The sequence below is a fragment of the Arachis stenosperma genome, chromosome 1, assembly GCF_014773155.1.
Source record: "Arachis stenosperma cultivar V10309 chromosome 1, arast.V10309.gnm1.PFL2, whole genome shotgun sequence".
Classification (NCBI taxonomy): Eukaryota; Viridiplantae; Streptophyta; class Magnoliopsida; order Fabales; family Fabaceae; genus Arachis; species Arachis stenosperma.
Window position 1 is genome coordinate 75,983,868 of NC_080377.1, and position 16,231 is coordinate 76,000,098.

General features: G+C 37.4%; 1 protein-coding gene and 1 non-coding gene across 2 annotated transcripts; both read left to right on the forward strand.

Annotated features, from left to right (window-relative positions):
* The first annotated feature begins 2,372 nt into the window (after positions 1-2,372).
* LOC130950684 (small nucleolar RNA R71) lies at positions 2,373-2,480 on the forward strand. Its single transcript, XR_009073691.1, has one exon. It is a non-coding gene; the product is annotated as a small nucleolar RNA R71 (small nucleolar RNA).
* Positions 2,481-8,175: 5,695 nt separating this feature from the next.
* LOC130981275 (uncharacterized) lies at positions 8,176-10,482 on the forward strand. The gene is made up of 2 exons (XM_057904879.1): positions 8,176-8,843; positions 10,479-10,482. The coding sequence occupies exons 1-2, from the start codon at positions 8,176-8,178 to the stop codon at positions 10,480-10,482; spliced, it is 672 nt and encodes a 223-aa protein (XP_057760862.1).
* Positions 10,483-16,231: the final 5,749 nt, after the last annotated feature.

A 16,231-nucleotide genomic window follows, 5' to 3' on the forward strand; every position in this document is an offset into this window, starting at 1 on the left:
AGGAGAGAGAGTGAGTTGGGATAGGTGGGGATCCTATGGGGTCCATAGATCCTGAGGTGTTAAGGAAGTCTGGTCCCTGCACCTTTCTGGCATTTAAACGCCCCTAGACATCCTTTTCTGGCATTTAAACGCCAGTCTGCTGCCTTTTCTGGCGTTAAACGCCAGGTTGATGCCCCTTTCTGGCGTTTAATGCCAGTCTGTCTACCAATTTTGGCATTTAACACCCAGAATGCTGCCAGACTGAGTGTTAAATGCCCATTCTGCTATCCTTATTGGCGTTTAATGCCAGCCAGACACCCTTATTTGGCGTTAAACGCTAGTTTGTCTGCCAATTATGGCGTTTAACGCCCAGAATGCTGCCAGATTGGGCGTTAAACGCCCATTCTGCTTATCCTTACTGGCGTTTAACGCCAGCCAAACACCTTTTCTGGTGTTAAATGCCAGTTTGTCTGCCAATTCTGGCGTTTAATGCCCATTCTGCTATCCTTACTGGCGTTTAAACGCCAGTAAGCCTATCCTCTAGGGTGTGCTATTTTTTATGCTGTTTTTTATTCCGCTTTAATTTTGTAGCTATTTTTGTGACTCAACATGATCATCAACCTAAAGAAAACATAAACTAACAATGGAAAATGAAATGAAAAATTAATTAACATAGATAAATAAGATTGGGTTGCCTCCCAATAAGCGTTTCTTTAATGTCAATAGCTTGACAGTAAGCTCTTACAGAGCTTCACAGATACTCAGAGCATGATTGTGGCCTCCCAACATCAAACTTAGAGTTTTGAATGTGGGGGCTCTACTTGACTCTGTATGGAGAGAATTGGATGAAGCTTTTCATGATTCTTCTCCATGTTTACAGAAGAAGATCCTTGAGCTTTAAACACAAGGTAGTCCTCATTCAATTGAAGGACTAACTCTCCTCTATCCACATCAATCACATCCCTTGCTGTGGCTAGGAAGGGTCTTCCAAAGATGATGGATTCATCCTCATCCTTCCCAATGACTAGGATTATGAAGTTAGCAGGGATGTAAAGGCCTTCAACCTTCACTAAGACATCCTCTACAAGTTCATAAGCCTATTTCATTGATTTGTCTGCCATTTCTAGTGAGATTCTTACAGCTTGTATCTCAAAAATCCCTAGTTTCTCCATTACAGAGAGTGGCATGAGGTTTATACCTGACCCCATGTCACACAGAGCCTTCTCAAAGGTCATGGTGCCTATGGTACATGGTATTAAGAACCTTCCAGGATCCGGTTTCTTCTGAGGTAATTTCTGCTGAACCAAGGCATTCAATTCATTGTTGAGCAATAGAGGTTCATCTTCCCAAGTCTCATTACCAAATAACTTGGCATTCAGCTTCATGATTGCTCCTAGATACCGAGCAACTTGCTCTTCAAAAATATCTTCATCCTCTTTAGAGGAAGAATACTCATCAGAGCTCATGAATGGGAACAGTAAGTTTAGTGGAATCTCTATGGTCTCTGTATGAGCCTCAGATTCCTTTGGTTCCTCATTAGGTAACTCCTTAATGGTCAGTGGATGTCCATTGAGGTCTTCCTCACTGGAAATCACTGCCTCTTCCTCCTCTATAGGTTCGGCCACTTTGGATATATTGATGGCCTTGCATTCTCTCTTTGGATTCTCTTATGTATTTCTTGGGAGAGTACTATGAGGGATTTCAGTAACTCTTTTACTCAGCTGACCCACTTGTGTCTCCAAATTTCTGATGGAGGACCTTGTTTCAGTCATGAAACTGAGAGTGGTCTTAGATAGATCAGAGACTATGGTTGCTAAGCTAGAGAGGCTCTGCTCAGAATTCTCTATCTGTTGCTAAGAAGATGATGGAAAAGGCTTGCTATTGCCAAACCTATTTCTCCCACCATTATTATTATTGAAGCCTTGTTGAGGCTTCTGTTGATCCTTCCATGAAAAATTTGGATGATTTCTCCATGAAGGATTATAGGTGTTTCCATAGGATTCTCCCATGTAATTCACCTCTTCCATTGTAGGATTCTCAGGGTCGTAAGCTTCTCCTTCAGAGGAGGCTTCTTTAGTACTGCCCGATGTAGCTTGCAATCCAGTCAGATTCTGAGAAATCATATTGACTTGCTGAGTCAATATTTTGTTCTGAGCCAATATGGCATTCAGAGTATCAATCTCAAGAACTCCTTTCTTCTGAGTCATCCCATTATTCACAGGATTTCTTTCAGAAGTATACATAAACTGGTTATTTGCAACCATCTCAATGAGTTCCTGGGCTTCTGCAGGGATTTTCTTCAGATAAAGAGATCCACCAGCAGAGTGGTCCAATGATATCTTAGACAACTCAGACAGACCATCATAGAATATACATAAGATGCTCTATTCTGAAAGCATGTCAGAAAGACACCTTTTAATCAATTGCTTGTATCTTTCCCAAGCTTCATAGAGGGATTCACCTTCCTTCTGTCTGAAAGTTTGGACTTCCACTCTAAGCTTGCTCATCTTTTGAGATGGAAAGAATTTGGCCAAGAAAGTATTGACCAACTTTTCCCAAGAGTTAAGGCTTTCCCTAGGTTATGAGTCTAACCATATCCTAGCTCTGTCTCTTACAACAAAGGGGAAAAGCATAAGTCTGTAGACCTCGGGATCAACCCCATTGGTCTTAACAGTGTCACAGATTTGCCAGAATTCAGCTAAGAACTGATGAGGATCTTCCAATGGAAGTCCATAAAACTTGCAATTCTGCTGTATTAGAGAAACTAATTAAGGCTTAAGCTCAAAGTTGTTTGTTCCAATTGCAGGAATTGAGATTTTTCTTCCATAGAAGTTGGAAGTTAGTGCAGTAAAGTCACCAAGCATCTTCCTTGCATCTTCACCATTGTTCTCAGGTTCGGCTGCCATGTCTGTCTCTTTTTCGAAATTTGCTGTAAGGTCCTCTTCAGAGTGTTGTACTTTAGCTTCTCTTAGCTTCCTCTTCAGAGTCCTTTCAAGTTCAGTATCAGCTTCAACAAGAATGTTTTTATCCCTGTTTCTGATCAAATGAAAAAGAAGAGAACAAATAGAGTAGTGGAATCCTCTATGTCACAGTATAGAGATTCCTTTATGTGTTAGAGAAAAAGAAGAATAGAAGAATGAGGTAGAGAGAGAATAAGAAGAATTCGAATACAGAGAGAGGGAGAGGGTTCGAACTATTAGATGAGTAGAAGAGAATTGTTAGTAAATAAATAAAATAAATAGAAAGAGATGAGAAAAATGATTTTAGAATTTTAAGAAGAGGGAAAAGAAAAATATTTTTATTTTTATTTAATTAATTAAGTTAGTTTCGAAAATTTGAAAAAGAAATACAAGAAAATTAAAACCTAAAACAATTAGTTAATTAAAAAGATTTTTGAAAAAGTGGTTAGTGATTTTCAAAAATTAGAAGTGAAAAAGTAGTTAGGTGGTTTTGAAAAAGATAAGAAATAGTAAACTTTTTAAAATTAAAACAAACAAGTCAAGTAGTTAGTTGAAAAAGATTTGAAAATAAATTTTGAAAAGATAAGAAGTTAGAAAAAGATTTTGAAATTAAAATTTTTAAAAAGATATGATTGAAATTTATTTTGAAAAAGAAATTAAAAATATTTGATTTTTAAAATTAAAGTTGATGACTTGACTAACAAGAAACTAAAAGATATGATTCTAGAATTCAAGGATTGAACCTTTCTTAACAAGAAAGTAACAAATTTGGAATTTTTGAATCAAAACATTAATTGTTAGCAATGATTTTCAAAAATATGAAATAAAATTAAGAAAAAATTTTTGAATTGTTGTGCATTTTCGAAAACATTAAAAGAAAAATGAAAAAGATTTTGAAAAATTTTAAGAATGAAATTCGAAAATCATAAAAAAATGAAAAGAATTGATTTTGAAAAAGATTTGACAAGATAAAGTTTTTAAATTAAAATTTTGACTTGACTAACAAGAAACAACTAAATTTTTAAAAAATTTTTGATCAAGTCAACTCAAAATTTTGAAAATTATGAGAAGAATAAGGAAAAGATATTTTTTTCTTACTTTTGAATTTTTAATGAGAGAGAAAGACAACAAAATGAAACAAAACATAGAAATTTAAGATCAAAACAAATAATGCATGCAAGAACACTTTGAATGTCAAGATGAACACCAAGAACACTTTAAAGATCATGATGAACATCAAGAACATATTTTTGAAAATTTTTAAGAAAAGAAAGACATGCAAGACACCAAACTTAAGAAATTTTGTACTAGGGACACTAACAATTCGAAAATGCACCAGAAAAACAAGAAAAGACACAAAATAAGAAAAATTAAAAATCAAACAATGAAAATCATCAAGAACAACTTGAAGATCAAAGAAGAACACAATGCATGAATTTTGGAAAATCTAAGAAAAATTAAATTAAAAAAAATTGCAGTTGACACCAAACTTAAAATTTGACACAAGACTCAAACAAGAAACACAATTTTTTTTGTTTTTATGATTTTATTAAATTTTTTGAAATATTTAAAAAAACATTTTGAAAAGAAAATAAAGGTTGAAACAAGAAAGAAGGTTCCCTAATCTAAGCAACAAGATGAACCGTCAGTTGTCCAAACTCAAACAATCCCCAGCAATGGCGCCAAAAACTTGGTGCACGGAATTGTGATCACACTTTTCACAACTCCGGTATAACTAACCAGCAAGTGCAATGGGTCGTCCAAGTAATAAAACCTTACGCGAGTAAGGGTCGATCCCACGGAGATTGTCAGCTTGAAGCAAGCTATGGTCATCCTGTAAATCTTAGTCATGTGGATTCAATTGGTTATGAGTTTTGATAATTGAAAGATAAATAAAACGTAAATTAAAATAAAGATACTCGTGTAATTCATTGGTGAAAATTTCAGATAGGCGTTTGGAGATGCTTTGTTGCTTCTGAACCTCTGCTTTCCTATTGTCTTTATCCAATCATGCGTGCTCCGTTCCATGGCAAGCTGTATGTTGGTGGATCACCGTTGTCAATGGCTACCATTCATCCTCTCAGTGAAAATGGTCCAGTACAGTTTCTGTACGGCTAATCAACTGTCGGATCTCTCGTCTCAGATGAAAAATACCAGGCACTGCTACAGCACGGCTAATCATCTGTCGGTTCTCACTTGTGTCGGAATAGGATCTCTCTATCCTTTTGCACACTGTCACTGTGCCCAACATTCGTGAGTTTAAAGCTCATCACAGTCATCCCATCCCAGATCCTACTCAGAATACCACAGACAAGGTTTAGACTTACCGGATCTCGGGAATGCTGCCAATTGGTTCTAGCCTCTACCACGAAGGTTCTAATCTCACTGATTCGAATGCTCTATTTTCAGGAGAGGCAAGTCAAATCCATGGATCAGAGACCCAAGAGACTATACTCCAGCTGTCGTCTAATGACTACGTTGAACATCATGTATACCGATTGTGGTTGTCAAGCACGCGGATCTTGGCTAAGCGAGTAACGAAGATAGTGGGTGATTGTCACGGGTCACCCCTTCATTCTGACTTAACTGAATTAAGTACGAGAGTATATCTTGGAGAAGAAGTAAGCGTGAATTGAAAGATAAACAATAGTACTTTCATTAATTCATGAAGAACAGCAAAGCTCCGCACCTTAATCTCTGAGGTGTAGAAACTCCACCGTTGGAAAATACATAAGAGAAAAAGGTCTAGGCATAGCCGAATTGCCAACCTCCCAAATGTGAATAATGGCATAAGATCTGAATACAATAGTAAAAAGTGCTATTTATACTAAACTAGTTACTAAGGATTACAGAAAATAAGTAACTAAGTGCAAATAGTGCAGAAATCCACTTTTGGAGCCCACTTGGTGTGTGCTTGGGCTGAGCATTGAGCTTTGCATGTGCATAGACCTTTTCTAGAGTTAAACGCCAACTTGGATGCCAATTTGGGTGTTTAACTCCAGTTCTGGTGCCAGTTCCGGCGTTTTAGGCCAGAAAAGGGTCTCTGGCTGGCGTTAAATGCCAGTTTGCGCCATCAAATCTCGGGCAAAGTATGAACTATTATACATTTGCCAATTTGGACTTCTGTAGCTCCAAAAAAATGCGTTTGAGTGCAGGGAGGTCATAATCCAACAGCATCTGCAGTCCTTTCTCAGCCTCTAAATCAGATTTTTGCTCAGGTCCCTCAACTTTAGCCACAAAATACCTGAAATTACAGAAAAATACACAAACTCATAGTAAAGTCCAGAAATGTATTTTTTGAATAAAAACTAATAAAAATATAATAAAAGGTAACTAAAATATACTAAAAACCCTAAAACCAATGCCAAAAACCGTATAAATTATCCACTCATCAAGCATCAAGACACCCCAGAGGAATGCATGAGCATTGACGTCATTGATTCCCTAGTGGAAGAAGTAAACATGGCTGAGAGTCTCAAGAAAGGGCTGAATGACATCCTTACTGATGAACAGCCTGACTTGGAGGATCCTTTGGAAATTTCTAAGGAAAAGGAGATGCCTCCAAAGCTTGAGCGCAAGCCATTACTGATGAGCGGATAATTTATACGCTTTTTGGCATTATTTTTAGGTAGTTCTTAGTAGAATCTAGCTACTTTTAGGGATATTTTTATTAGTTTTTATGCAAAATTCACATTTCTAGACTTTACTATGAGTTTGTGTATTTTTCTGTGATTTCAGGTATTTTCTGGCTGAAATTGAGGGACCTGAGCAAAAATCTGATAGGAGGCTGACAAAGGACTGCTGATGTTGTTGGATTCTGACCTCTCTGCACTCGAAATATATTTTCTGGAGCTACAAAACTCCAAATGGCGCACTCTCAACTGTGTTAGAAAGTAGACATCTAGGCTTTCTAGCAATATATAACAGTTTATACTTCATTCGAGTTTAGATGATGAAAACTGGCGTTCAACGCCAGTTCCATGCTGCATTCTGGAGTAAAACGCCAGAAACACGTCACAAACCAGAGTTAAACGCCAAAAACATGTTACAACTTGGCGTTTAACCCCAAGAAAAGCCTCTGCACCTGTAAAGCTCAAAGCTCAGCCCAAGCACACACCAAAGTGGGCCCCGAAGTGGATTTCTGCACTTAGACTTATTTCTGTAAACCCTAGTAGCTAGTCTAGTATAAATAGGACTTTTTACTATTGTATTTTCATCTTGGTATCTATCTTTGGACGTTTAGTTCTTAGACTTTGGGGGCTGGCCATTCGGCCATGCCTGGACCATCACTTATGTATTTTCAACGGTGGAGTTTCTACACACTATAGATTAAGGTGTGGAGCTCTGCTGTACCTCAAGAATTAATGCAATTACTATTGTTCTTTTATTCAATTCAAGCTTATTCTTGTTCTAAGATATCACTTGTACCTCAACCTGATGGATGTGATGATCCGTGACACTCATCATCATCCGTCCTTATGAACGCGTGCCTGACAACCACCTCCGTTCTACCTGCGAAAGCGAGAGTGAATATCTCTTGGATTCCTTAATCAGAATCTTCGTGGTATAAGCTAGAATCCATTGGTAGCATTCTTCAGAATTCGGAAAGTCTAAACATTGTCTGTGGTATTCTGAGTAGGATTCAGGGATTGAATGACTTCAAACTCACGAGTGTTAGGTGTAGTGACAGATGCAAAAGAATCACTGGATTCTATTCCGACATGATCAAGAACCGACAGATGATTGGCCGTGCTGTGACAGAGCATTTGGACCATTTTCACTGAGAAGACCTGAGGTAGCCATTGACAACGGTGAAACCCAACATACAGCTTGCCATAGAAAGGAGTAAGAATGATTAGATGAAAGCAGTAGGAAAGCATAGATTCAAAAGGGATAAAGAATCTCCATACACTTATCTGAAATTCCCACCAATGATTTACATAAGTATCTCTACCTTTACTTTAGGCTTTATTTATTTTTATATTTGAAAACCATTATAACCATTATTATCCGCCTAACTGAGATTTACAAGATGACCATAGCTTGCTTCATACCAACAATCTCCGTGGGATCGACCCTTACTCACGTAAGGTATTACTTGGATGACCCAGTGCACTTGCTGGTTAGTTGTGCGAAGTTGTGACAAAGTGTGATTCACGTTTGATAGCACCAAGTCTTTGGCGCCATTATTGATGATCACAATTTCGTGCACCAATTACCATCTTATGCTAAATTCATGAAGGACATTTTGAGTCATAAGAATGATTGGAGAGAGACAGAAATAGTCTTCCTCACTGAAGAGTGCAGTGCAATAATTCAAAACAGCTTACCAGAGAAGGTTAAGGACCTTGGAAGCTTTATGATACTATGCACTCTATGTAATGCTTGTACAAGGACAGCTCTATGTGACCTTGGAGCAAGCATCAAACTAATACCTGCTTCATTAATAAAGAAGCTTTGCTTGACTGAGAAAGTCAAACCAACCTGCATATGCCTTCAACTTGCTGATGGTTCTATTAAGATACCATCAGGAGTAATCAAAGACATGATTGTCAGGGTTGGACCCTTTGCTTTTCCCACTGACTTTGTGGTGTTGGACATGGAAGGGCACAAGAGTGCATCCCTGATTCTAGGGAGACTCTTCCTAGTTACAGGACGAATCCTCATTGATGTTGAAAAAGGGGAAGTAACCCTTAGAGTTAATGAGGAAAAGTTCATATTGAATGTTGTAAAAGCCATGCAGCATCAAGACACCCCAGAGGAATGCATGAGCATTGACGTCGTTGATTCCCTAGTGGAAGAAGTAAACATGGCTGAGAGTTTCAAGGAAGGGCTGAATGACATCCTTACTGATGAACAGCCTGACTTAGAGGATCCTTTGGAAATTCCTAAGGAAAAGGAGAAGTCTCCAAAGCTTGAGCTCAAGCCATTACCATCTTTCCTGAAATATGCATTTCTGGGAGATGGAGATACTTATCCTATGATCATAAGCTCTGCCTTAGAGCCACAAGAAGAAGAAGCACTAATTCAAGTGCTTAAGACATATAGGACTGCCCTTGGGTGGACTATAAGTGACCTTAAGGGCATTAGCCCGACCCGATGCATGCATAAAATCCTGCTAGAGGATGATGCCAAACCAGTGGTGCAACCACAAAGGCGATTAAATCCAGCTATAAAGTGGGAGGATAGCAAGTGGCAAAAAATTAAAATGCAAGAAAGCAAATAAGCATGCGAGGAAATTAAAACTCAAATCAAGTAAAGCAAAAAGGGAAATCAAGTGGGAAAAAGGACTCTTGGCAAGGATTGGAGAATTGAGAATTTCTATCCTAGTCAAAGACCACAAACATGGTAATTGCATAGAATTAATCCTAATTAATCTATCCTAACATTGAGGATAAGTCAAAAGGGCATAATTCATCTCAATCCATAAGTCCTATTCAACTCACTAATTAACTTAGTGAAAGACTAGCGTCAATGGAAATCAAACCAATTAACAATCCTAACACAATATGGAATGGACATCCGTAACTCAAGTTCACCTAATTACCTGATTCCAAGTCAAGAGTGTGAAAAACTATACAAAAGCTAAAAGAGATATTTTATCAAATACCTAGCATGCATAAAAGGAAAAATATCATAAATTACAATAAAAATAAATTCTATAACTATCAATTACAATAAAATGATAATAACAACTCAAATAAGCATTAAAGAAATATAAAACATCAAAATTTTATTAAATGAAATTAAAAGTAACAAGAGTGTTCATAAATATAAAAGTGGCAAAATTGAGAAATTAACAACAGAAATGAAGATGATCAGGACAAGAGAGCAAGAAACATAAATGAAACTACATTAAAACAAGAATTAAATGCTGAAATTAAAGAGAAAGTAAACTAAAAACCCTAAATCTAGAGAGAATGGGGAGCTTCTCTCTCTAGAAAAACTAAACAAAAACATGTAAAAACATAAACCTAAGTACTCCCCCCTTCATCCTTCTTCACTTTGGCTTGAAATAGCTTCAGAAATGATTTGGACTGGGTTTTAGAGGCCCAGAATTCGCTCCCAGTAATTTGCAATTAATGAGCTCACGTGCCAGAATTTGTGCATACACACACTTGCTAAATTCCGACTTGTGCATATGCACATATTGTATGCGTACGTACACTTAAACTTATGTCCACTATGACAAATTGTATATTGTTTTGAAGCTCCAGACGTTAGCTTTTCAATGCCGCTAAAACCATTTCATTTGGACCTATGTAGCCCAAGTTATGATCAATTTAGTACAGAGAAGTCAGGATTGGCAGCTTTCCAAATCCTTCATTTCTTGAATTCTTCGACTTTGTATGCTTTCCTTCCTTACTTCTTCACTCCATACTTGCCTTATAAACTTAAAATTACTCAAAAAAAAAAATACATCAAGGCATCAAATGGAATTAAAGTGAATAAAATTTAGTAATTAAAAGGCCTAAAAACCATGTTATTACTTTCAAGCACAATTTATGAAGAATTAATGAAACTATGCTATTTCAATAGATAAATGTAAGAAAAGTTTATGAAATCCACCTAAATAAAGCAAATATATATCATGAAATGTGGATTCATCAAGTTTCTTGAAGTGTTCATGGATGACTTCTCTGTCTTTGGAGACTTATTTGACTCTTGCCTTAATCATTTGGCCCTAGTTCTGAAAAGATGTCAAGAAACAAACCTAGTTTTAAACTGAAAAAAATTCCACTTTATGGTGACTGAAGGCATTGTTCTTGGGCATCAGATTTCAAGCAAGGGAATAGAAGTAGATCAAGCTAAGGTGGAAGTCATTGAACAATTACCTCCACCAACTAATGTCAAGGCAATCGAAAGTTTCTTAGGATATGCAGGATTTTACAGGATGAAGGTTGTGGTAGGCTTAGAGAAGGGGGGTTGAATCTATGCCTTCCTTTTAAGTTGCTGTTTTGACCCTTTTTAATCAAAGTTACACATCTGATTCTGTTTGAACTCTGCAGCGGAAATTTATGAGACAATTTATTTTTGTCTCATAAATATCAGAAAACAGAACATGACAGAGAAGAAAAAGCTAACACCAACATATATCCTGGTTCGGTTGCTTTGTGCTATGCAACCTACATCCAGTCTCCTCCACAAATATGGAAGAATTTCACTATAGTTAACTGTATTACATACACCAATTTCACACTCAAGTTCTAACCTAACTTGACATTGGCTATGCTAACACCTAACTATACCTCTTAGTGCTAACCCAACTAAGAAAGGGATACCTTTCAGGTACAAGATACAAGACACTTAACCAACCTAAAGAAATCAGAAAACAACTCTAGGCTTTTCTCTCAAGTGTATCTCTCAGCCTTTTTTCACTCATGGCTTTTTCTCAAGCTTTCTCACAATGCCTTTTCTCTCAAGAAATTACAGAAAGATAAGCTTAGAAAAGTACATTACAATCAGTAAAACATGAAGGAGATTGACTTCATCAACAGCCTCTGTGCTATGCGAAAAACCAGATTAGCAAGCCTCTGATTCAGTTCTTCATACTGGCGGAATGCACCTTTGATTAGGTTACACTGTCCAGTTAGTTGAACTTCTTCAAAGTGCTCTCTCAGAACAAACACCTCAGGTTCACTGGTTTTCTCTCCTTGCTTCAGAATGAACAACAATCTTCTTTTTATCTCCTAGCATGTTCCTTGGTTCTTCCTCCAAGGTCAACATCTTGAGCCTTGAGCTTTACCAACCACAGATTCACTTTTTCGCCTTAATCATCAAAGTAGAACCTTTCCTTCTGACTTTTCCAACTTGACCGAAAGCCACAAAGGAGTAACTGAAATTGTTTTCCAATGGTCAACCAAATCTGAACCCTTGAACACCATCTTGGTCCCCAAGTTTTGATTAAGACCGTAGATACACAGCAGAATAGGGCAGAGAACAACTTTCCCTTCAAAGCCATTTTCGGATAGAGCAGAGAGTAGGGAAGAAAGGATGAAGATCTGATGCATGCAAGATGATACGGTTTACCTTTCTTAAGCTTGATTTAGCTTGGGATTTCTGTTTTAGCTTATGTGCTTCAAGCTTCAACTCTCTCTCTCTTGCCTCTTTGGTTAATGGCTTATGGAAGAAGCTTTTCTTCTCTTTCTCTTTCTTGCCTTTTTTTCTGATATCTTGATGTGACTTGATTAGAAGGAAGAAGAACGTTGCTTTTAGTTAAGCAAGAGAGAGGGAATTTCAATTCTGAAACCAGTTCGGGCTTGGATCGGGTATTAGTATGCATGGCCCGATTTAATTTCTTTGGTTTCTTCCTTTGCTTTTGCTTGGGCTCTTTATTTTTCTTTCAGCCCAATGTTCTTTGCTGAATGCCTTTTATTCCATTTGGGCTATTAACATTTGGCCTGCAACAATAAACAATTAGTTAATAAGTAGATATAATTAATCAACACTAATTATTTATTTTGCTCAAAAATAATGTTTGTCATCATTAATTAATTTAGTTAATTTCTTAACTCAACAATCTCCCCCTTGATGACAAACATGATTTAAGCAATAATCAAAAGGAAATAAGTTTGAGTTAGGTTTAGAAAACTCCCTTTGATTTTATGTTGCTCCCCCTATCCTTTTCAACAGTAGCTCCCCCTGAATCTATGCTTTCCTCTTTATCCCTGTTTCACATTGTTCTTAAAGAAAGCACGATAAAGAGTTATGTACAATATATCTTGTATAAGGGATATCAAATGAGCAACATCACATAATCAGCCCAACATCAAACTATTATCAGCAAACAAATTCAGTATGTGAAAACAAGTATTAATGCAGCAAGAATAAGTAAGAGGTACTAGGATCTACTATCCTATCCTATCCTATTGCTAATTTTACTCCCCATTTTGTCATCAAGGGCGGATAAGAGGAACAAAAACAAAAGCTTGTATCCTGCAGAAAAGAGTTAGAGCACAGACCAAAGTACTAATTAAGCTGTTTAAAGTGCACCAATATTAAGAGTTATTACAGTCATCCAAAATGAAATAGTTCAAAAATAGCAAAAGAAGCAGAAATCATGAGACAAAACGAGAGCAGCAGCAGTTTTTATGAGACAAATCCTATGCATCAGAACCATTCCCCTCCGAAACAGCATCCTCTTCAACATCAGTGGCAACATCTTCATCATTTTGAAGGTTATCAATGAAGGTCATCAGTACAGCCACCCTATCCCTTGATTTCTTCAGGAAGTTCTCATGCTTGCTAGCCAGCTTCCTTTTGTCTTTGCTCAATTCAATCAAGTGGTTCGATTGGGAGACAAACTCTTGAGCAACATCCCTGACCACATTCAGCAGAGTGGATTTCTTCCCAGTGGAAATGGAAGTACCCTCAGTGGAAGGAGCAGTAGAATCCTCAGGGACAAAATTCTCATCTTCATCATCTAGGACGACTCGTTCAGATCGAGTGGGTCCTTTGTTCTGTTTCACTGAACCACCCCCTTTTAGGTATGAATGTCTGTTCTCATATTTCTCATTGGTCAAGTCAACACCAAAATACTCAAAAATACAAGTTAGAAACATGCCATAAGGAAGAGCTTTGTCCTTTTCACTTCTAACAGAATCAAACATGTATCTAACCATCAAATATGCAAATGAAATTTCAATTTTGGTGAGAATGGCATATAAAACCAGAGTGTCAGTGTATGAAACCCTTTGATATGAACCACTTTGAGGAAGTATGATGTGGTTGACCATTCGGTGCAACTGAGCACGTTCATATCCTAGGGCTTTGTGTGTGGGTGTAATGCCATCTATTAAGAAAACATGTTCACAAATACTAGCCAGGGCATCATTGTATGAAACACCAACTCCTTCATCCCACTTAACTGACGTGTATGCACAAGGCCCAACATCAGTATACTTCAAAGCTTCACTGATGGTCTCATTGTTTAAAATGATATTTCGGCCCTTGACATATGAATGAGCAGTGCCTTCATGATAAGTCATGTTTGCATAAAACTCTTTGACCAACAATGGATAAACAGGTTTTTTAATGTCAAAAAGGTGATTCTAATCCAGAAAAATTAAGTTGTCAACAAAAGGAAAACCTTTTCTTGTTAAAGATGGAAGATCAGCGAGAAATGAAGAGCATAGGGTACGATACTGGATGACTCCCTCATAAAAATCATTATTCATGGCAGATTTGAATCTATAGGGGTTATAGTTTGAATGAGAGGTCATAAAATGGGCTTTGTGATCAAATGGTCCAATTTCTAGTTCTTTAACATTTTTGAGAGGGACTCGAGTGTTACCTCTCTATGAACGCACAGGAACTGACCTTGCCCTGGGTTGTTGTGGCTCAGGAACAGGTTCCTCCGTCGCCGGACGCTTCCCTTTGGATGAGGGTGGCTTTGAAGAGCCAGGTTTTGAAGAGGCAGGTTTGGAAGGCGTTGCCTTTGGTGGTGGAGTTGGTTTGGCAGAGGCAGGGAACCTTGGAGTGTTCTTGGTTCGAGCCATGGGGTCACACCGAGGAGGAGAGGTAGGAGGAGAAGGAGAAGGGGTAAAGGTTCGGTCTTGAGAGCGAGTGGAAGGCTTTGTGGGTAGTTTGTAAATCTTCTCACGAGGAGCCCTTTTTGCAATGACTTTCTTCCTCATTTTGGTTAAAATAATGCCTTTGATGAAAGAGAGATAGTGGTGTGAGAGGGAAGAAACCGAAGGGTTGAGGAGAAGTTATGGAGGGAAGAGAGGGAGTGTTGGTAACCGTACCCAAAAGCAAATTTCCAAAACCATGCAACTGCATCACCATTTGAAAAGACTTGACAAGACATGACCTCATAAAAGAAAGGATTTTATTTGATTTTCAAAAATTAATTTTAAAATTTGAAAGACAATCAGCATTAAATTGAAACTCCTTTTGGACCAAAGTCAAAAAATAAGGTTGCCAAAAAAAAAACTTTTAACGAAAACTTAAACACACAAGTAAGAATGTAACATTCACATTGGGCCCAGATGTGGTTTGAATTAATGAAACATATAGGACTACCCAGATCTGAATTGATGTTGGCCCAGATTGATTTTTCACTTGCAATAAGCCCAGAACACGCTGTTTTGAAGGAAACATTCATCATCTGCCCAGAATTGTCTCATACCTGTTTATGAGACAAAATTCTCCAGCAAACACATCAGCACTTTTTAAATAAAGAATTATAACTCAAAATTCCTAGACAAGTCCTAAGCATGCAGAATCTATCCTCAGCTAATGGTTTAGTAAAAATATCTGCTAATTGCTCTTCTGATTTAACAAATTGAATGCAAATATCCCCCTTTTGGACATGTTCTCTTATTGAGTGAAATTTTACTTCAATATGCTTAGTCCTAGAGTGCAAAACTGGATTTTTAGAAATATTGATGGCACTCATATTATCACACATTAAGAGAATATTTTCAGCATTTAATTTGTAATCAGCAAGCTGTGTTTTTAACCATAAAAGCTGAGAACAACAAGAAGAAGCAGCTATATACTCAGCCTCTGCAGTGGATAAGGCCACTGTCGGTTGCTTCTTACTTGACCAAACATTTAAGGACTTTCCAAGGAAGCAACATAAACCAGAAGTGCTCCTTCTATCAACTCTGTCACCAGCAAAGTCTGCATCACAATAACCAACTGCAGAAAAATCATCAGTCTTAGGATACCAAAGACCAAAGTTGGATGTGCCATGAACATATCTAATGATCCTTTTAACCGCAGAAAGATGTGACTCCTTAGGTTTGGATTGGAACCTAGAACACAATCTAACACTTTGCACAATATCGGGTCTAGAGGAGGTTAGGTACATAAGAGAACCAATCATCCCTCTATACCTAGTCTCATCAACATCTTTCTCATTTTCTCCCTTATCCAATTTAGAATTCGGGTGCATGGGAGTTCCCATGGTTTTGGCATTTTCAAGACCAAATTTCTTAACTAATTCCTTGGCATACTTTTCTTGATGAATGAAAATACCATTTTCAGTTTGTTTAATCTGTAGCCCAAGGAAAAAATTAAGTTCACCCATCATACTCATGTCAAATTCACTTGTCATGAGCTTTCCAAATTCAGTACAAAGGGATTCATTTGCTGATCCAAAAATAATGTCATCAACATATATTTGGACTAGGATAAGAGAATCATTAGAATTCTTGATAAATAGAGTTGTATCAGTGGTGCCTCTTTGAAAACCATTTTTCAAAAGAAAAGAGCTAAGTCTCTCATACCAAGCTCTAGGAGCTTGTCTTAAACCATAGAGAGCTTTAGACAATTTAAAAACATGA

Bases quoted from the DNA above. Each gene is read 5' to 3' on its own strand.
- LOC130981275 (XM_057904879.1), top strand. From the start codon at position 8,176: ATGAAGGACATTTTGAGTCATAAGAATGATTGGAGAGAGACAGAAATA.